This window comes from Triturus cristatus, chromosome 8 (genome assembly GCF_964204655.1).
Source record: "Triturus cristatus chromosome 8, aTriCri1.1, whole genome shotgun sequence".
Taxonomy (NCBI): Eukaryota; Metazoa; Chordata; class Amphibia; order Caudata; family Salamandridae; genus Triturus; species Triturus cristatus.
The window spans coordinates 77973912-77995871 of NC_140591.1; the positions used below are offsets into that span (position 1 = coordinate 77973912).

General features: G+C 50.0%; 1 protein-coding gene across 1 annotated transcript in view; it reads left to right on the forward strand.

Moving 5' to 3' along the window:
* The window catches only part of HGD (homogentisate 1,2-dioxygenase), a 200200-nt gene that overhangs the window by 144280 nt on the left and 33960 nt on the right, over positions 1-21960 (forward strand). Inside the window, exons 9-11 of the mRNA XM_085621044.1 lie at positions 4979-5078; positions 6806-6930; positions 9790-9894. Of these exons, the coding sequence (XP_085477170.1) occupies positions 4979-5078; positions 6806-6930; positions 9790-9894 (330 nt within the window). The remainder of the gene's footprint in view (positions 1-4978; positions 5079-6805; positions 6931-9789; positions 9895-21960) is intronic.

Consider the following 21960-nt stretch of genomic DNA (forward strand, 5'->3'; position numbering starts at 1 on the left):
AAAAAAAAGCTTTTGCACATTTTCCCAACTCTGCAAATAAAAAGAGAAAAGCTGCAGCAGCATTTTGTAGGCGCACGCATGTATGGTGCACGCGCCTACAAACTAACGTGGCCAACTGCATGATAGGCTTTGTGTTTTCTGATTTATCCATGCTGCATGGCATCGGGGCACAGCATGGTTAAAAACAGGGCTGAACTGGGGCTACAGGCAGTTTTGTTTTATGATAGGGTGGGACTGGTTTCACTGCACTTGGGGGACTTTTTCATTGCTGGGAATCTTCCAGCCATATTCCTGCTTTCGGCTCTTGTAAGTAAAAAATGCAAAAAAAAGTTTTCAAGGCGCTGGTAGATCTGGCGGACACAGACCTCTCCCGCAGTCCGCTTCTTCACACGGGCCGTCCTGAGCCCAGCACGATCCTCTGGTCACAGTCAGTTCTGCAACCCTGAGGCTGCGCTTCAACTTGTACTACTTTGTTTCCTGATGGACATTATCACTGAACATCCTGATATGAGGAGGGGTCCTCCACGATTCCCCAGTCCCAAGCGTTTTTAGTTTGGTATTCTTGTGTTTCCTAGTTAGGGCGACAGATACTTCCGTTCGTAAAGAATAGGGAGGGGGAGGGGGAAGGGTTGGGGGGGAGGGGACCGTTGTGCCTGTTCGTTTTGTTTTTGTTGCTTCATTTGTTTTGTGTACCAGCATAAATCCCCAGTCACATGACCAATGCGCCAGACCCACCAATGCAGAATTGCATCCATTTCCTCGCGTGCATGCACCCTTCCATTTCCTCTCGTGCATGCACCCTTCCATTCACACCAAACACCCATGCTAGGTGTCCTGTCCTTCCCCCACTCTCCTTATAGCTGAAACCTCCACAGTGCAGGCGTCGCTTCACATCATGTCTTGGAATGTTATCGGCCTATTGGATAAGGTCAAGTGCACAGCGGTCCTCCGTTATGCCCAGCGTCACACTGTGGACATACTGCTGCTCCAGGAGATCCACCTGGTGGGCAATCGCTGCCCCTTCTTGGCGCGCTATAGTTATGGCGGAGTCTGGCATGCAGGCTTCAACCGGGGATCGCGAGGGGTGGCCGTCCTGGTGCGACGTGGTCTCCCACTTGTGGTGACCAAAGTATTTCATGACCCCAGGGGCTGTTTCGTAGTCTTGGAGGGGAGCCTGGGAGACCGGCCTCTGAACCTGCTCACAGTATATTCCCCCCCCCTCCCTTCTGACCTCCACACTTCAGTCTCTAGCTGTACGAGTTGCCTCCCTGTCTCTGGGGACCACCATCGTTAGGGGTGACTTCAACGCAGTGATGGACCCCAGACCTTGACACTGACACAACCCCTTCCGCTTCTAGAATCACCCAGCCTGCTCTTCTGTCAAACTGGGCGACCACCTTAGACCTCGGGGACGCCTGGAGACTCTGGCACCCGACCACTCGCATATGCACCCACATTTCAGCATCCCATCACACACATGCGCGACTCGACTACGTTTCCATACCGGCCACGGACTGTCGAGCAATTCAAAATGTCACCATCCTTCCTAGAGGGATATCGGACCACTCTCCAGTGGCGATATGGATGGGCAGCCTCCCTGCCTCGTTGCGTCCGATCTGGCGGCTGAACGCCTGGTTACTCCAGGACAAGGACTTCAGGGAGCGGGTGGGAAACAAACTCTGCCACTATTTCATTACTAATCATAGGCCGGTTTTCTCTGCGGGCACCTCATGGGAGGCCGGGAAGGCCACCATCCGAGGCTTCGCTAAAGGCCAACTCAAACTTCAACGTACGAAACAGGATTCCAATCTCACACTCCTAAAAGCCAAGGCTGCGCTACTTGAGGCCCGAACCCTGGAAGAGAGAACCGAGGCTCAGGATAGGAGGCTGGCGTTTCTGAGGGACGAGATTAAGCAGGCCTCCTTGGAAGCTGCCAAACTGCTATGGAGGTCCTCTGTCGCACGAGTCTATGGGTGGGGAGATAAAAGTGGGAAACTCCTTCACCGTTTGGCCGCTTACCCGATGGCCAACCGTATCATCCCTGAAGTAATCGACTCGGATGGTGCGACCCAGCGAGCCCCTGTTGCGGTGGCCCAATGCTTCACCTCTTACTACTCTGCTCTCTAGTATGCACAGCCACCCCCTCTCTCGCTCTCGGATCTTCTCCACCACGGACAGTTCTCCCTCCCACAACTTAGTGAGTCTGAGGCGGGGGCGCTAGACCTCCCGGTCACACCAGAGGAGATTAGTGATGCCATTTCGCGTATGGCTACGGGTAAGACGCCAGGCCCAGACGGACTCCCGCGGGAGTTCTATGCATCTTTCTGAGAAACGCTGATTCCCCACCTCCAGGAGGCGTCTGATTGGGGCTCATTCTGCCCAGAGACAGATACAGCCACCATAGTGGTGATCCCTAAGTCCCAGCCTCCCTCGAAACATTGCTCGGATTTCCGCCCCATATCCCTCCTTAAAACGGAGCTCAAAATATTCGCCTCTGTCCTGGCCAACCGCATACGACCCTACCTGGGCACGTTGGTCCACCATGACCAGTACGGATTTATGCCTTCCCGAGGAACTCGGCACTGCCTCTGACGTCTCCACCTTGCTCTAGCGAACCGCCAACAACTGACCCCCTACTTGTCTCTCCTCCTCGTAGATTTCGAGAAGGCGTTCAACTCAGTGGATTGGCGATACCTGGAGGCAGTATTACTGGAAATGGGTTTTGGTGCCCCTTTCTGCGGCCTGGTTAAGGTGCTTTACTGTAAACCGAGGGCCCAGGTATTAGTCAAAGGAGCCCTGTCACAGCCCTTCCCCATCAGAAGAGGCACGAGGCAGGGGTGCCCTCTTTCACCCCTCCTGTTCGCACTGGCGATGGAGCCCTTTGCTTGTCTTGTCCGAGGAGGATAATATCGCCCTCTATGCCGGCGATGTCCTGTTGTTCTTAGCGGATCCGGCTCGATCAGGTCCCTGTTGCCTCCGGGCCCTGCGTCTTTTCGAGCAGACCTCCGGCCTGTGACTGAACTCGGCTAAGTCTGTTCTGATCCCTCTCCACCTTTCAAGAAAGTGCTTTGATCGGCGACAGTCCTTCAAGTATCTGGGGATCTGGGTCACCCTCCTCCCTGATCTCGCTTGGTCACTCAACGTCACCCCAGTAGTGAAAAATGCTTGGGCTGATCTCCTCATGTGGCAAACTCTGCAATTGAACCTTCTGAGCAGAATAGCACTGTTAAAAATTATGATCCTGCCCCGATTCCTTTATATGCTGCAGAATGCGCACCTCCTTTTCTCAAGGTCGTGATTCCGAGAGCCAGGGCGGCACGCCCGTTAAGTTCTTGTGTGGAGGCCGGAGACCTCGGCTAGCCCTTGCTCAGTGTCGGATCCCTCCCTATGACGGTGGTCTGGGGATGACAAACCTCTATCTTTACTATCTGGCGATTGGTTTAACTGTGGCTGGTCTGACCCGGCATACCGCTTAGAGCTGCACACCCTGGGCTTGGCCACCATTCAAGGGATGCTGTATGGATGCACCATTCCCCAAACGTTACCTGAGGTCACCCGCGGGGTGCTCTTGGCCTGGCGGGCCTCGCTGCGTCACACCCACTGGTCAGGCAAACTGACTCAACATACCCCATTGTGGTGCGGTACGCGACTCAGAGAGGTTGCCAATCTCTGCGGTTTTAGACTATGGGATCTCATTGGCATTCCGCTTCTGGGGGACGTTTGGGGTGGGAGTCACTTACACACTTTCCAACAACTACTGACTCGTTGCTCTCTTCACGCATCCCAGTTCTATCGGTACCTGCAGCTGTGACATGCCCTTCACTCTTACATCTCCGAAGGCACCTCCCTGCCAGAATATAGCTCACTCGAGGCCCAGACCATGACCAGTAACCTAGGGAAGGGAGGGATCTCCCGTATCTATCGCTCCCTTGTCAACAACACCCCTAACACACTATCACACCTCAGAGACAGATGGGAGGGTTGGCTTGGATCCCTGGATGATGTTGATTGAAGGGATGCTTTGATGGCCCCCAAGACAGTCACAGCATCAGCAAGACTGCGCCTAGTTCAGGTATACTACCTCCACACTGCCTATCTTATGTCGCTGCGTCTCCATCGTGCTGGACTCCGACCAGACGCATCCTGTCCACGCTGCACCCATCCCCAGGCCGACTTCTATCACCTGGTATGGCTTTGCTCTGCAATCACACAATACTGGGAATCAATAATAGGGGAACTCACTGAGGTCCTGGGCTGGGAGGTACCCCTCAACCCCGTGACTGTTTTCCTGGGTATCTCAGAGGGGATGATCGGTTCCAGAGCTGAAAAACTCTTTCTCAACACGGCTCTGATGGTGGCCAGGAGAGACATTGCGGCCAACTGGTTGAGCTCCGTTGCTCCCGCCGTGGGGGGCTGGCGCAGGGGGTAGATTGGTGCACTGCACAGGAGCGGCCCCTATATGAGGCCAGAGGATGCCCAAAGAAGTTCCATCGAATGTGGGGCAAATGGGTTGGGGTGGTGGAAGATTGACACCCCTGCTGAGCACTCGAGGACTGGAATGGGTGCGATGCTGCTTTTGACTGTCTATGGGTGCACCTATGTGGATGTGAGCTTTTCCTGTTCCTGTCTTGCGCAACGTCCTTGCAAACAGCTGGTATTAGTTATATCTTTTTGGTCTTTCATAAACTCAATAAATAATGCTTATAAAAAAAAAAAAAGTTTTCAAGGCACGATTTAAGACCGTTTATATTTTTGCTTTGTTTATTTACAAGTGCTAAAAGCAGGAATGTGGCCGGACGATTCCCAGTAAAGAAAATGGCCTCCTCTTGCAGTAAAACCGACCCTCACTCTTTTGCCAATAGGTCTCAAAGGAAAGACCTGTTGGCGTTGCCAGTGCTTGTTTTACTAGTCATGTCAAGAAACAACAAAAGTAACTTAATGACACTAATTCTCCATTTTATGTTCCTGCTCTTTTCAGCAAGGAATGCGCTTTAGCGTGGAGGTTTTTGGCGAGACCAGAGGATACATCCTGGAGGTGTACGGGGCCCATTTTGAGCTGCCCGATCTGGGGCCTATTGGTAATAATACTGTGTGTATTTCGCAAACTCCTTGACGCCGTTATCTTGTGGGATGGATGTTAGGAAGTGCAGGAGGTGACATGGAAGCACACATTATGTGTTATCACTGTAGAGAAGCCACATTCTGCCAGGAAACACAGCAAGAGAGGCAGATGACTAAGTAGATCATTAGTTCTTGTAAAGAGGTTGCGTGTGTGTGTGTGTGAGTCAGTCTCACAAACCTCAGTTTTTATTGTACAGAGACCAACAAAATTAGGGCTGTCTCTAAATGTGACATCCAGGGCTTTGGCAAACTAGATCTGTTTACTTAAGGAGGAGGTGTTCCTTCAAGAAAAGGGCCTTCAGTTCCTTCAGTAAGTGGGAGAGGAAAGACCATCCTAAATTTGCTTTGGGCTGGAATTCCAGAGTCTGGGTGAAAACCTGGAGAAGGCTCGTCATTGAGGCTTCTCCTTCTGGCACTTCTCAGAATATCCTTGGTGCTGTGTTTGGTAACTTGTCACAAACAGCTTATGAGTTCATGAGAAGCTGTATGGGTGGAAAGTTCTGGACTTACGGCGCTACAGTTGTTAGGGCCCAATTTTATATGTGGCACAATCCTCGTAAATGGCTACACCCAAGAGCCATTGAAAAGGTAAGGTTAGGAAACGGTGGAGGGTGATGCCTTCTTAATTGGTCCACGTCAGTGGATAATCAACATCAAGAACATTGCTCAGAATGAAATTACTTGTGTTGTTTTTATTTCTGGCAGACAAAACAGGTATAAATTGTGAGAGGAAAAGCAACAAGCCGACACGTGTTTCGCCCTAGTGGCCCATTGGCCTTGGGCTTTTTCAAGGCGGTTTTCAGTAAATAACAAGGTCTTCCTGCGGATGAAATAGATGAGTCTCTGCGGTCTCAGGGAAATCGGAGGAATGAGCTGTCAGAAAGGGCGAAACACGTGTCGGCTTGTTGCTTTTCCTCTCACAATTTATACCTGTTTTGTCTGCCAGAAATAAAAACAACACAAGTAATTTCATTCTGAGCAATGTTCTTGATGTTGATTATCCACTGACGTGGACCAATTAAGAAGGCATCACCCTCCACCGTTTCCTAAGCTTATGAGTTCAGTACAGTCCGAGTGGATAAGATTTAGCACCTCAAAAGCAATCTAACTCTTGACAAACATAGACATCCTCAACAACAATCTCAGAAGAGACTCAAAGGACCTTGTGGGTTGAGAATGAATCTGAAAAATATCCTTTTTCTTTACATTACTGGAAAAAAGTGACCCCCAAATTTGATAAATCACAACGCTTTGCAATCAAATCCGAAGAACCTTTACCTAACATACCACTCTGAGTCATCACTGCATGGACCTGCAGATTTTTACACCAACGCATTTATTATAGTAACTCACTCATCACCACTGTTTGAAGTGCACTGCAGTCTGCAACTGCAACTGTATTGTGCGCATTAGGTGAATTGTGATGTTGTCATGTCAGCACTACCTAAAGGATGCAAAACCACTGAATAAGGGTCCCAGGGGCATATAAACAAATTGTAGCACCACTCTGTTTAAAGAAAATGCTAAGCATAAACTAGCTAACACTTGGTTCGATTTAGCTCCTGGTTCCCCCTGAAAGTATTTCCAGAGTGTTACTGATTTAACTGCATGAAGAAATTCATACTTTTCTGTGTACCGAATAGGTAATAGTCTTTTATGCCACTGTCTTTTATGTCATTGTAAGGGGCGAATGGTTTGGCGAACCCTCGGGATTTCTTGGCACCTGTTGCATGGTATGAAGATCGCCAGGTGAAAGGGGGCTACAGGGTCATCAACAAGTACCAGGGCAAGCTCTTTGCTGCTGAACAGGTAACAAGGTCTGGCGAAGGGGATGGAAGGGTTAGGCACTAAGATATTGGGGTGGTCGGAGTGGGTACTATTGTTTGAAGAGTGACTTTTTGTATGATTTATAGATGTGAATCCTATGATTGGCTGTGGGGTGTTGTGTAGCCCTTGCGTTGAAGGTTGTTCTTGTGGAAATGGACACATCAGGAGTGGCACTTTTGAAACTAGTACTCCATGGGGTATTGGGAAGGGTGGTACTCGAAGGGACTATGTCCGTGGTGGTACTGTGTTGGTGGTATTAGGAGCAGCTTGGCAAGGGGTAATGATTTTTGGAAGGGCTGTATTGGGGTGCTGTTTTTGGAAATGGCACTGTTGAAGGTGGTGGGTAGTTGGATTGAAAGTGGTAGTACTGGGACGGTTGAATGGGGAATGGTGCGGGAGCAGGTACTGGTTCTGCAGGTGCTAGTATCAGGGTGGCAGTGTTGGGGAGATTGTGTTGCGATGTGCGCTGTGACAGATAGTAATACTGTGAATCGTGGTCTAGGGAGTGGCAGTACTGGGGATGATGGTACTAGGGATGTGTGCTGGTGGAGTTGATGTATTGGTAGGTGCACTGTTATGGAGGTGAAACGGTGTTATATTATGGTGGAACAGGAATGTTTGCAATGACAGCATTGTCGTTGATGGTCGTCAATTGTCAGAGACTGCCACATCACATTGATGGATAACCTGCTTCATGTTTGCTTGGGCTCTGACGGGTCCTTCTTTTTTAAGGGTCCAAAGATTAGGGCAACTGGGTGCACAACAAAACCCCAAAAATAAATAAATGTCACAAATAACACGGGCAGATTATTTGCCTTTAAATTAGTTTCTTCAAAGTTTAGTAAAGTTCACTACACCTAACTTGTTGTTTGCTTTAAATTCAATAAAATAGTTCTCCTTGTGTTTGTACTTGGTAAGTACTGAGACAATAGGAACCTTGTGAACTAGTGAGCTTTCAAATTTACCATGGGCCAACCTTCCAGATCTTAGAGTTGCGAAGACCAGGATTCAGCCATTTCTGCTCTTCCATAAGACTTTTGTGACAAAGACCAACAATAAAGGATTTTGTCCCAAAACAAAAGGCACAAATGTACCCATCATGAGTATATCAATTATATCTCTAAATATGTTTTCCCTTTGGCATTAAATACTTGTTGAAAAATAATGACGTTGCAATAATCCCTCTGGGTACTTCAAAAAAAAGAGGCTTTCACATTGGCAACATGTGGGAACCCATGGCCACCCATTTGGATCTGACCTTGCAGAAAGAAAAGCTATATCATAAAGAAAAGCCCTGCTATCCCTGCCAGGGACAAGTTCAGAAGGCGTGCACTATAATCCGTATTTTCGAGGCATGCAGATCCTGCGTTCATCATGGTGGATGCATCATGACAAGGGCACATACCTGTTCATAGTCTTTGATTGTAGGGACTCATTCAAGGTGCTCAACATCACAGGTTATGGAATACAACCAGCCGTAAGGCACGACCGAGCAGCGTTGAAGAATCCCTGGTTACTGAGATATTAATAGATGAGATATGGCAGCGTCTGTACTAAAATGACAACTAAGTGTAGCAATTACTCAGTAACTTTATATTTTTTACATAAACTTGGAACATTCCTTACAGGTAGTTCCATTTATCCCAAACAGAGGCGCGTGGTCAGGAACTGAACCAGGATCAAAGCATCGAAGCGGGTTCAGGGAGATAATCATTGCAACAGTTTTCTGTTCTTTAGTTAATTTACACCCAGCTTGGTTTCTACATTTCTCTTCAAATAACAATTATATTTTTTTGTGCAGTTTTTTATTGAGCTGTAAACAATAGCTCACTAATCCCTATCATTAGTTGTCAGTGCTCAGTAATTTATGAAGCAAATGGAAAAGAATAACAGCTAAACAAATAAAGCAACAAATGTGCAAAGAACACACCATAATTCTTCAGCTCGGTTATGAGTACCGCATTGGGATGCAAAATATATACACTTTAATGGTTTTGTGTACTTTGCGATGTGTAATTGTTGAGTGTACTATTTGATGTGTATTGGCTGAGTGTACAGTGTGATATGTAATGGTTGAGTGTATAATGTGATGCGTAATGGTTGAGTGTATAGTGTGATGTGTAATGGTTGAGTATACAGTGTGATGTGTAATGGTTGAGTGTACAGTATGATGTGTAATGGTTGAGTGTATAGTGTGATGTGTAATGGTTGAGTGTACAGTGTGATGTTTAATGGTTGAGTGTATAATGTGATGCGTAATGGTTGAGTGTACAGTGTGATGTGTAATGGCTGAGTGTACAGTGTGAAATGTAATGGTTGAGTGTATAATGTGATGCGTAATGGTTGAGTGTACAGTGTGATGTTTAATGGCTGAGTGTACAGTGTGATGTTTAATGGCTGAGTGTACAGTATGATGTGTAATGGTTGAGTGTATAATGTGATGCGTAATGGCTGAGTGTACAGTGTGATGTTTAATGGCTGAGTGTACAGTGTGATGTGTTATGGTTGAGTGTATAGTGTGATGTGTAATGGTTGAGTGTATAGTGTGATGCGTAATGGTTGAGTGTAAAAAATGTGATGTGTAATGGTTGAGTGTACTATATGCTGTATATCGGATGTGTGCATAATGTGATGTGTAGTGGTTGAGTGTACGTTTTGATGTTTAATGGCTGAGTGTACAGTGTGATGTTTAATGGCTGAGTGTTCAGTATGATGTGTTATGGGTGTGTGTATAGTGTGATTTGTAATGCATGAGTGTACTATGATGTGTAATGGCTGAGTGTTCTATATGATTTGTGTCGGGAACCTGTGTTTGACCTTTTGATGCTGTTACTCTTTCAGGATTTCTCCCCATTTAATGTTGTGGCCTGGCATGGAAACTACACACCATACAAGTACAACCTGGCCAACTTTATGGTCATCAACTGTGTTGCCTTTGACCATGCGGTAGGTTCTTGGAGAGTGAATACAATGCGCTTACTCGTGGGGGTTGTAGCTGCAGGAACCACAGATACTGTGGTTTCCAATTTCTGGTGTTCTCACACAGGACTGTAAAACACTCTGCGTTGGTTTTTGTGAATTGTACGGTACACATTTCTACTTAAGCAACATTATGCAAGGAAGGTGGCACTTCCTGGTAGTTAATTTCTGGTTTGTGGAGACAGAGGATCTGAGGTGATCCCACTGTTCTGCCTCACCCACTCTACTTCAATAGCTACTTAAGAGGGACCTTTCCTTACATAACAGTGATGTTGGGTATATCACCTTACAATATTTTTGCATTTGATTTTTTTAAATACATTTTTATACATTTTTGAATAGCAAAGAAAGCAACAAATGGCAAATGCAAAGGGACGCAATACATTACTTATACAGCAAATAAGGTAAGAGAAAAATTAGCGGCAAAACTAAACCAACAACATTGGTCATAAGGAGAAAAATCAACTATGAATACAATACACAGCAGTGCATAGGTGGAGGGGAGCTCCGTGGCGGAAGAATGGAAAGAAGAGCTGGGCAGACAAGTCCTGTGAGGCAGCAGCATCAGCCAACCGACCCCGAACGTCGTTCCAAATCCGGCCCAGCTTTCTCCTTCGAGGATCGTTCTCGATTAGCACCATCTCCAATCTGCTTATGCTCAAAAATTCCTGCCACCAAATCCACGGATCGGGAGGCTTACTAGAAAGCCATAAACGTGCCAAAATCAGTCTAACCGCAAGGTTAGAGATGCCATACAACTTGCCGAAAACAAATTCCCAATACAAACGCAAAATAGAACACGATGCAAGCCATGAACCGCATTAGCTCCCACAAGCCCACAGCGGTCCTCTGGCTGTAGCTTCTTTACGAAGAGATGGTGAGGTGTATAATACCAGTTGTTGATACATTTGAGATGATGCCCCTTAATACTTCACACATTCAAAGCTGAGTGAGACGACACATTGCTGCATCAGAGGTTAGCAACCGATACTTCTGTATTGAGCAGATCGCTCCACTTATTTGCCCTCAGCTAGAACAGATCATCCAAATGATCCTTAGAAAATAGATATATTAACTCGTAGACCAGCCACTGTTTCTCTTTATTGGTCCTTTCCTTAGAGGTCCAGGCCTGGGTTATCAGAACAACTTAAATATTCTTCTTTAAGACATAAGATAAAGTGCTGCAGGTGCAGATATCTATAAAAGACTGTATAAGGAAGAGAGAACTGTTGCTGTATATTCCCAAATGAAGATAGAAGACAGAACATCGCCCTCAAATAGTTGACCTAAATTCGAGAGGTTAACCCTTCCCCAGGTCTCCCTGAAACCATCAATAAGGAAGATTAGGATACGTGAGATGATTAAACGGAGTGATACCAGAAAATATTTGTTTAAAGGAACCCCACATGAGTTGAAAAATGTTTAGCGTCTTGCAAGTTCGCTTAAAGTATAATGTGTCCACGATGCCCACACTGAGGACTGTTAATTCGCCAAGCGAAAGGAACTCTGTGAACATACAACCCTGTGGCCACACCCCCAACACAAAACCAACCGAAGGCGTGAAAACAATTATGCCAAGAGATAAAACCTCAGAACCAGGAATGAGACCCAACCGTCTGGCTTAGGCTGTTGCAAGAACTGAATCTTACAGCGAGGCTTCCGGTAACACCAAATAAACTTCTGCCATAATGCCTCCACTTTAGTGAAAAAGCCACTGGGAGAAAAAGTGGGGTGCAACAAAAAATGTAAAAATACTGTGGGAGGATAATCATCTTAATAAGATTGCAGTGGCCAATTAGGCCCAGATTAAAACGATTCCATTTAGAAAAAACTTCTACGGAATGGTGGTACAACTTCCCATAATTATTCTCCAGAATCTCCGAGATGTTAATAGTTAGGTTGACCCCAAGAAGCACCAATAACTTTACCCATCTCTCATCCTGACCAAGAGGAGCCACATTGGATAAGATTTGAGTCTTATCTGAATTTAATTTGTAACCAGCGACTTCTCCAAATGATTGGGCCGCTGCAACTACTGTGCATAGGCCTCTGTTCGGAGCAGGGGTCAAGACGACAATTTCATCCGCGTAGGCCAGGATTTTAGCTTCATAGTGATGCAGTCTCAGACTGTATCTCTTTCAACCGTTTAAGAGATTGAATAACCGGTTCTATATATAACGTGAATAATTGAGGCAAGAGAGGGCACCCCTGCCAGGTACCGCAGAGACTAGAAATGATATCTGATAATAAGTCAGTGCTGCGGATCCATGTTTTAAGACCAGAGTAGAGGCACCTCACTCTAGAGACAAAGATTGAGCCTGAGCCGGTGCACTCTAGGATCCCCCAAAGGAAGGGCCAGGAGACCTGATCGAAGGCCTTCTAAGCGTCCAAACAAATCATACCAACATGCCCCCGCCAAAAGAGCCCACCTCCAGGGCCGTTATTGGCATATTGACATGCAATGTTGTGTCCCAGCCTGGGATGAAGCTATGTTGGTTTGGATCAACCAATTCTGAGATGGTAATGTATAGCCGATTGGCGAGAACGCGTGTATAGATCTTAGAAAAGGTATTAATTAAAATATTCGGTTAGTGACGAAATTTGTCTCCTTCCAGGACTGGGGGACCTGGCCAGACAAATCATAAGAATGAAATAAATCCCTTAACACCGGAGCCAGAGTCTGCGAGAAGATGGCATAAAACTCTAACGGTATCTGGTCGAGACCCAAAGCCTTCCCCCTGGCAAGGGAACCAATGGCATTTTCGACCAGAAGGGTTATGGGTGCCTCTAATTTGGAGCGCTGGATAGGAGTCGCCTTATGATCAAAATGTTGCCCATTGAATCGAAAAATGTCCTTGGTGGAAGAGAAACAGTTCTCACTCTAGAGGTCTGGGTTGAACTACGGAAGACGTCACAAATCACAACTGGATTGGTCATAGGATCCCGTTCTCATCCCTGATCTGCTGGATGGTATTAAAACTAGAACTGTCTCTTACTATAAAGTAAAGAATTTGCCCCATTTTTTCACGGTTTTTAAAATAAGTTATCTGCTGGGCCCTTCCATTTTTGACCGCCTTGTCCCAAATTTGTTTTCTGAGGGAGGCACTGAGGTTTCATCTTGTCTGTTTTTTAGTTCAGTCTGCTTCCTTTAGCAAAATACTGCACTGTATGTAATGTAAAAAAACTTTCACAGTTTCCTATCTACCTCTTGCTTGTTGCTGCAATTTTCAGTAATGTTTTACACAATGCAACACGCGAATACGGTACCCTTGCTCTCCTGCACTTTGATGCCCAAGCGACCTAGCCCAAGCGCTACAAAACTCTGTAAATAAATGGTGTTGGGCCCAAGAGTCTTATCTCTATCTTGAATGCACTTCAGAGTGGATTCATAATAAAGTAGTTGAAAAGGACAGGACATATTCTATCCATAATGGTATCTCGTGGAGGTGCAGAAGCAATGGTCCTCACAGGTCACAGCGGGGTCTGAGGGCTCAACAGCAGAAAATGATTGTGTCAAAAAGTGAGTAAAACAATTCATAGAGTCTACAGATTCCTGGGGAAGGAATGCTCCTGAAAAGATGAAGGATGCTTGTAAATGCGCAATGCCTTTGACGATAGGACAATATACGTCATGTAGCCACACAGAGGATTGTGCTTTGAGGGTGAAGCATCTGCATAAGTCAGTAGCACTCGCCTTTGGGTGTGTGCAACCACCAAGAAAAAATAAAAAAAACAACAAGACCCTTTGAAAGTGTAACACGTTCTTAACATTTATAGGGTCAAGGGACAGGGCTGACCTTAACCTGCCTCTGTTGTGAACCACCCACAGTCCTTTCAATGACTCTGACCCCTAATTGAAGGACCACTATGAGTTGCCTAGTCGGATCCAACTACTCCAATATTTTATTTTTCTCCAGAATACAGGACCTTCTTAGGATGCAAACTCTTTTCAATAGCAAATATATTTTGATTAATAAGATGTCTAAAAGAAAAATATTGTTTGGAGTCTTGAGGGAATTATTGAGTGTCAATGGCCACATCTGTGTTTTTAGAATGGTTGATGTGAGAAGTTGGCCTGGCATATGCTGTCCACTAGTTATAGGGGACACCTTGCACCAGTCCAATTCGACTCTTATGGTGATAGGTTAAAGACAACCTTTAAAGAAAGCTATCCTAGTGGTAGCTGTGGAGAGCAGCCTTCATGCTAAGTCTTGAAGGAGTGTTAAGCTTATTGTTTTACCATAGATAACCTCTTGAATAACCAAATGAAAGAGTAGTCCACACAGGTATATAAATAAAATATATGTATTTATTCTAAGAATAATCCCACTAGTCTCTTTATGAGGCTAGAGGTAAAGATACAATTCAAACAAGCATTGATAGTTACAATACATAGCACTGGAATCATAGGGCCCCAGGGGGGGACCAAACCATATATCAAAAAAGTGGTATAAGAACCACGACAATTCTACAGACAATGCCTAGGGCATTTAGGGTCGCTGGCCCCATGTGAAACCACCCAAGGTAGTGAGGAAGGGGACCCACGGGAGACGCGTGCAGTGGCTAAAGCTACTGTCGGGATCTCTATTAAAGCCTATGGAGAATGTCGCGGTTGAATTTTACAAGATTAAAAACACTTCTAGCAGGAGTTCAAGTTCAATACTTTAGAGTTAAGCTTTTGAAGGGCCCACACCCACGAGAGTACCGTTTATTGCAATCTCAAATATATACAAGTATGGGCCTACAACCTTCCGGCCGGCCGCTAAAGTGACAGAAGCAAATGACATACATACAATGAGGCACTTGGCTTTGCATAGACGATAAAGCAGGAGGTGTCAACAACGTGGGCCACATAGCTCTGAACCCACAATACGGTTTCGTTTTATACAACACAACAACATAAAACCACACCCGCAAGGCAACCCACGATCGAAAATGACGACACGTGCTCCTCAAGTGGGGGACCCCAACCACCCAAAGAAATCCAGAGAGGGGGAGGGAAACTGATCCGGGACTGGGAGAACAATGTGCCCAGGGCTGAGGGAGGAGGTCAACTATGGGGATGGAGCTGGTGAAGCAGGAGGCAACAACGGCGGCTCGCAAATACCCCCGCGGTAGGCGTTCCAGGGGCCCCATATCTTCACCCATGCCCCAGGCTTACCCCGCGCCACATATACCACCTTTTCTCGGAACATGCACCAATCCATATGTTCTTTCCAGGCCGACACCGCCGGGGGTCTCTGGGATCCCCACAGCTGAGCAATGTCACGTTTAGCTATCATATATCCCAGAGTCACCCATCGCGTCTGCGGAACCGAGTAATCAGTCGGTTCCCACACATTCAGCAGACATCTCCTCGCTTCAGGCAACAGTGCGACATGTGTAACCGCTCGCAGGACCTCATGCACACCACGCCAGAATCGCTCCACCCTCGGACATTCCCACAGAATGTGTAAAAAGGTCGCCAAAGCACCACACCCACGCTTACACAATCCATCCTCGGCATAGCCCATACGCAGAAGCCTTGGCCCCGTCATATACACCCGGTGGAGTATCTTAAGCTGGACGAAGCGAAGGCGAGCCGGGATGGCCACCTCCTTCGGAGAGGCCACCGCGGAAATCCAGTCCTCGTCGTCCAACTCCAGCCCATCGGCAGCCCAAGCCTCGCGAAGGCCAGTCAGTAAGCCCGAGCGGTCATTTATCAATTTCTTGTAAATGAGGGAGATCGTGCTGTCCGGAACGTGGCCATCTAGCACTCTATCCTCCAGGGGGGAGGACTCCGGGATGGAGGCCACGTCTGGGAAGACGGAACCCAGTGCGTGACGGACCTGCAGGTAGCGAAAGTATTCACTGCCCTGCAGCTGAAACTCCGCCTGCAGCGTCTCGAATGTTTTGAATCCTCCCCTCGTCCAGAGATCTCCCACTGTACTGATGCCTATCATGTCCCACCTCTCGAAGCCCTTCGAGGTCCACAAAGAGCCAAGCCTCTCCGAGGCATACAACGGTGACGCCCGGGTCAAACGGTCCTTCCATCCCATAGCTGCATTAGCCGCGTGCCATACTCGCACCATGACACGCGTGGGTCCCGTCAAGCGGGAATCGGGCACGCTAGTGTAGAGCGCTCGATTGTAGTCGCCACCGGGCAGGAGCATTTTGTCCATTTCAAATGCCGGGTTTAGGGCGGGCCCATAGAAGCCGTGATTAATTGCAGCTAACTGGGAGGCCCAGTAGTACCGCTTAATATCCGGGAGGGCAATCCCTCCGTCGTACCACGGGAGCGTCAATTTTGCCAGGGCTATACGCGGCCTCCCGTCCCAAAACAGACGGCGCTGTAAGCTTTCCACCTCACGGAAGTAGCGCGCCGGGACCAAGTCCATAGTGTTCTGGAGAGCGTACAAAAAGCGCGGCAATGACATCATCTTGAACAATGCCGCCCGGCCGAGCGGCGAAAGCGGCAAGCGCCGCCAGCGCGCGACGTCCTCGTTCAAGCGCTGGAGGGGGGGAAGCAAGTTTCGCTCGTAGCGGGCCACCGGGTCCAGCGTAATATAGACCCCCAGGTATCGAAATCCCTGCGAGGCAATCTGGATCGGACAGCCCCGAGGGAGGACAAGAGCCTTCCCGGAAAGCACATAGACACAGGATTTAGCCCAGTTGATGACAAGGCCTGAATTACGGCCAAAGGAGCGCAGAACATCGACCAGGACAATCAGTGATTTGCGCGGGGAGGCTAAGTACAAAAGGATGTCGTCAGCGTAGAGGGACACGCGGTCCTCATACTCGGGGGTCCAACGGAGACCTCGGATAGAAGGGTGCCACCTCAGCCACTCCGCCAGGGGTTCCAAGGCCAATGCAAAAAGGAGCGGCGACAGGGGACAACCCTGTCGCGTGCCCCGTCCCAGCACGAATGGGGCCGAGACTCGACCATTCACCACCACCTGTGCCAATGGGTCCGAGTACAACAATTTGACCCAACTGATGAATCCCGGGCCAAATCCAAATTTCGCCAACATTGCCCAGATGTAGGGCCATTCGAGCGTGTCGAACGCCATGGTGGCGTCCAGGGACGCCAAGATGGCCGGCTCCCGCACGAACGGAACACGCGCGAGCACCCCGTGCAAGCGCCGCAGATTAAGGGCCGTATTGCGATGGGGAATAAAGCCGGATTGGTCTTGGTGGACCAAATCGCCCACCACGCCGACCAGCCGGTTAGCGAGCACCTTGGCGAGGATTTTAGGCTCCGCGTTCAAGAGCGAGATAGGCCGGTAGGATGTAACCCGGTCCCGCGGTCTGCCCTCCTTGTGGATAACTACGATGGTAGCCAGACGCTGGTCCGGCGGGAGGGAGCCCCGCGAGTGAGCCGCGAGGAACATTGCGCGGAGGTGGGGTGCCAGTACGTCCGGTCGCAATTTATACAACTCGATAGGAATGCCGTTCGGGCCCATGGCCTTGCCAGAAGCGACCGAGCGGATGGCGAGGGCAATTTCGTCCGAGGTGGGGGCGGCATCCATCAACTCCCTGTCCTCCATTGAGAGGGAGGGCAGCGCGATGTCACGCAGCAGGGCATGGGAATCCTCCTCCGGGCAGGGAGAAACCAGGGAATATACCTCGCGGAAATAATCCGCGAAGCAAGAGACAATGCCTTCCGGCTCAGCAACACGTACACCATCCATTCTTTCAATCAGCGGGACCACACGACTAGCTCTCTCCTTCTTATCCAACCACGCAATCAACTTGCCAGCCTTATCACCCACATCATACAATCGCCCCTGTTGCTCTCTGCTGAGGCCCCTGGCCGCCTCCGTGACGAGGGACCTATAGGCCGCCTGCCTAAGGTGTAGAACGTGCAGCGCAGCGTCAGTCACCCCACTCCCCAGATCACCCTCCAGTTCAGTAATTTCGGCCTCCACCCGGGTCACCTCCTCCTGTGCGCGCCTCCGGGCATGGGAAATAAAGGAGAGGGCCTCCCCTCTAAGCACTGTCTTGAAAGCCTCCCACAGGGAAATGGCAGACGGGACAGACCCCACATTCTCCTCAAAATACCGTTGCAAGGATTTAATCAAGTCAGCACGAATAGTGGGGTCGCGCAGGTACCAGGCATTGATTGGAGCTACTCTGCCCTCCCCCCTCGGGAAGACATCAAAGTGTAACAGGAGTGGAGAATGATCTGAAATACCCCGCGCCAGATGGCGCACCTCCCCCACTCTCCAGGCATAGGCCGCAGGGACAAGGACATAATCAAGCCGTGAAAGGCTACCATGGGCCCCCGAATGGAAGGTGTATTGCAGCTCAGTGGGATGCTTTAGACGCCAACAATCCACCAATCCCAGCGTGTCCAAAAGGCCAGACAGCCACGCTTGTGCCCGGGGGAGGTCCCTAGGGGGATAGCGATCCAGAGTCCCAGAAGCCACCGCATTGAAGTCCCCCCCAACCACCAGAAGCCCCCCCGGAAGGTCAAGCAGGAGGCGTCCCAGGTCCGCAAAGGTGGTGGACTGTAACCCCGGTGGGACGTACACTGAGACAAAGACGACTACCTTGCCCTCCATTCTCCCCACCAAGACAGTGTAGCGTCCCCTCTCATCATGGCGCACCTCGTCTATTTCTAGCGGGAGCGAGGTCTTGACCATAATGCCCACCCCTCGTGAGCCTGATGTGAAGCCCGAGTGGGCCACCAAACGATAGCCACGTCGATTCATGGCACAATAGGAGTTACCAATGAGGTGTGTCTCCTGCAAAAAGACCACATCAGGCGAAATCCGTTTCAAATATTGCAGGACCACACCCCGCTTAATCCTATCACCCAGTCCGTTAACGTTCCAGGACAACAAAGTCAGGTCCCTACCCCCCATCACATACAGAAGCCATCATTTGTCCCCCCGAGAGCATCTCAAAAACTCCAATACAATAAAGGGTTTGCCTTGCGGTAGAAACGAACCACACCCCACCCCAACCCACCCATCCCAACAGAACTCCCCCCACCCTGCACCCCTGCATGAGCCCAAACAGCCCCCCCAAAGTGCAGTGTGCCTGTCGCCCCATAGAAAGAAAACTAACTAGTCCCCCAGAGGAGGAGGGAGATCCCCCAAGCGACCCCACACGACCTCCACAGGAGGGGAACTTACCCTAACAGTCAATGGTGACAATAACACAGTCCAGAGCAAGGCCTACCATTAGTCCCTCAGTCCTGATCCGGCGGGCCCTCCCCACCAACCGCTCCCCCCCCACCCCCCCGGCCCCGATCTCCGGGCAGAGTGTCCAGCCAGTCCCCGGCCGCCTCGGGACGATCAAAAAAGTGCGTGCGGCCATCCACCTCCACCCTCAGCTTAGCCGGAAAAAGCATAGCATATTTGAGATTCAGGTCCCGTAGGCGACGTTTGACACCGAGAAAACTCAGTCGCTGCTTTTGGACCGCCGGAGTAAAGTCAGGATAGAAATTGATATCCATATTGTCAAGTCTGACCGGCCCTTGTAGCCTGGAGGTCTGCAGGATAGCGTCCCTGTCCCGAAAATTGAAAATCCGGGCAATGAGAGGCCTCGGAGGGGCTCCAGCCTTAGGCCTACCCCCGGGGACCCTGTGGGCACGTTCCACTGCAAAGAATTTACTCAGCCCCCGAGGCTGGAGATGGGTGAGGACCAAATCCTCCACAAACAGATCCGCTGCCTCTGCCTCGCGTCCCTCCGGCACCCCGATAATGCGGACGTTATTTCTCCGGGCCCGACCCTCGGAATCCTCCAGTCGACGATGCATCAGGGCGCTCGCCTGGCCAAGCCTGCGCACCTCCTGTTGGAGGGCCGCCACGTCAGATGTGAGGCCCGAGGTAGAGTGGGCCAAAGAATCGACCCGGTCATTTGTTTTTGAGAGATCGGCTCTCACGAGGCCCACGTCCACGAGGACCGAGTCGATCTTCTGCGCCAGAGTGTCAAAGCGCTGGTCCACCGAGGCCTTCATCTCGGCGATGGCGCCCATGACGTCTCGGAGGGTCAGGTCCGTGGGCAGAGCAGGAGCGTCAGTCGGGCCCGTAGGGGATCTACGCAGCGCCTCTGGAGATCCCTTCTGGAGGGTGTAGCGGTCCATATTGTTGGATTGATGGGCCGCGCCACGACGGGTCGACTTCACCTTAGCCCGGTCGCCATCTTGTTTTGTGGCCATGGTCGCGGTCCCAAATCGAGCCAATCTCCTCAAAAAGGGGGTAGACAATCCCGTTCAAGGGCTCCGGAGGGGGGGCGACCACCGCTCCACAGGACGGACCGCAGCTGGCGGGCCGGCAGGGCACCCCAACGAGGCCACACCACCGCACACCGCTTCGTGACCCTACCTCGCCTGGCAGCAAGGAGGGCGCAAAAGCGAAAGTGAAAGTGCGGGGTGCGCGAGTCGCCCAGCCCTGCCCGCCGCTGTTATTCACTTTGTCGCCGGATCGCCCCACAACTCCAGTACGGGGGGCCGGCGTGGAGAAGGCCGCAAACCTCAATCGGTGCTCCCGCCGGTGTCCGACGTCCGAATTGAAAACGGAAAACGGGCGTCACCTCAACTCGGGTTCACAAACACAGTCCCCTCATCTAGGACAGGATTCGGTCAGGATTTATGCAGGAGGTCGCGGAGGTCCTCGGGAGCCTCGCACCTACGCGGCCATCTTGGGTGCGCGCTAGGCTCCTCCTCCGAGGTACCACTGTTACCTGCCACAGGGAAGCCGGGTGCATAGGTCTTTTTCGATGTCGGGTCACGGGCTGATTTTCAATGGCAAAACGTGAAGAACTGCTGCTAGTAAGAAGCGTTGTCGATGTCGTGAAGATTGAAAATGTAGATCCTGAACAGAAGGACCTGAAAGCAGAGGGGACAGAGTCTAGGTCACGGCACAGTGACCAGGGGGATCAGGAGAAGGAGCTCTTCAATGTCGGGTGCTTCCAGGTGGAAGAGGTGTAGCTTGGATCGTCAGCCACGGGGTCCAGGAGATGTCAAGGAAGGCCAGCTTCTAGAGGGCGAATGTCCCACGAAGGATGAGGGTCGCTGCGGTGTTAGTGTCCGGATTGGATCCACTAAGCCTTGGCAACTGCAACCCACGCAAGGAACACAAAACTGCTACTGGTGCAGACCCACGAGGTCTGAGCGAGGTCTCCAGCAAGGAGACTGAAGAGCAGGCCTGGAGCAACCAGGGGAACTCTTGGAAGTGAAGATTGACCTCCGCTAGGGCCCACCAGTCGAGAGACAAGGGACCACGGAAGGCAGCAATTTGGCGTGCGTAAAGATGCGCCCACGGGTCGCCAGAGCAGGCTAGGGCGTCGATCTTTGACACAGATGATGCTGAGAGGTTGGCTCAATAATGGGCCAAAGCGCAACTTCCCCACTCATTGGGGTTGGGTGCTGTGCAAGAGGTGGCTGGTGTCCTGGGGTATTGGGGATCTCGGCACCCACGGGGTCCACGGTGCTGAGCTTTGCTGTACACACTCCCTGGCCTCTGGGATGCTTGGAAACCCACCTCAAGGTAGGAAAGAGTCGTCGATGTCCGTAGGAGCAGCGAGGTTCCAACCGGGTCACTTGCAGTGTTTCAGGTGCCTGCCAAGCAGGGGGGTAACTCCTTTACCCCAAGGGAGATTTCTTCATTCAGCTGTGCAGCAGCAAGTCGAAGTTCAAGTCTGTGAAGTTCAAGAATAATCTGAGGCTCTGGGGACCCTTTATTCACCTTTATCCAAAGATTAGGGGAGTGTCCAGATCAGAGCCCACCAATGAGAGTTCAGATGGGAAAGGGTGGCTAAACCCTCTCCCCTTTGTGTGGCTTCCCGCCTGGGCAGAGGACAGGATGCCCCTGAACCAGTTTGAGGCGGTGTATGCAGAAGTAGGCACTGGAGAAGCCTACGTGCAGGTCTGAAAGACATCCTATGGTGCACCCACCCAGTTCCAATCCACATAGTCTGTCTGGGGAGGTGGGAGCACCTCCCTGCAACAAGATCCCTATTATCTAGCTGCCGTGGCTGGAGTTCTGCCCAGCAACAGGCAGCCAGAGTCTTGTGGGTGGCGTGTAGCATCCATTTTGTACTACG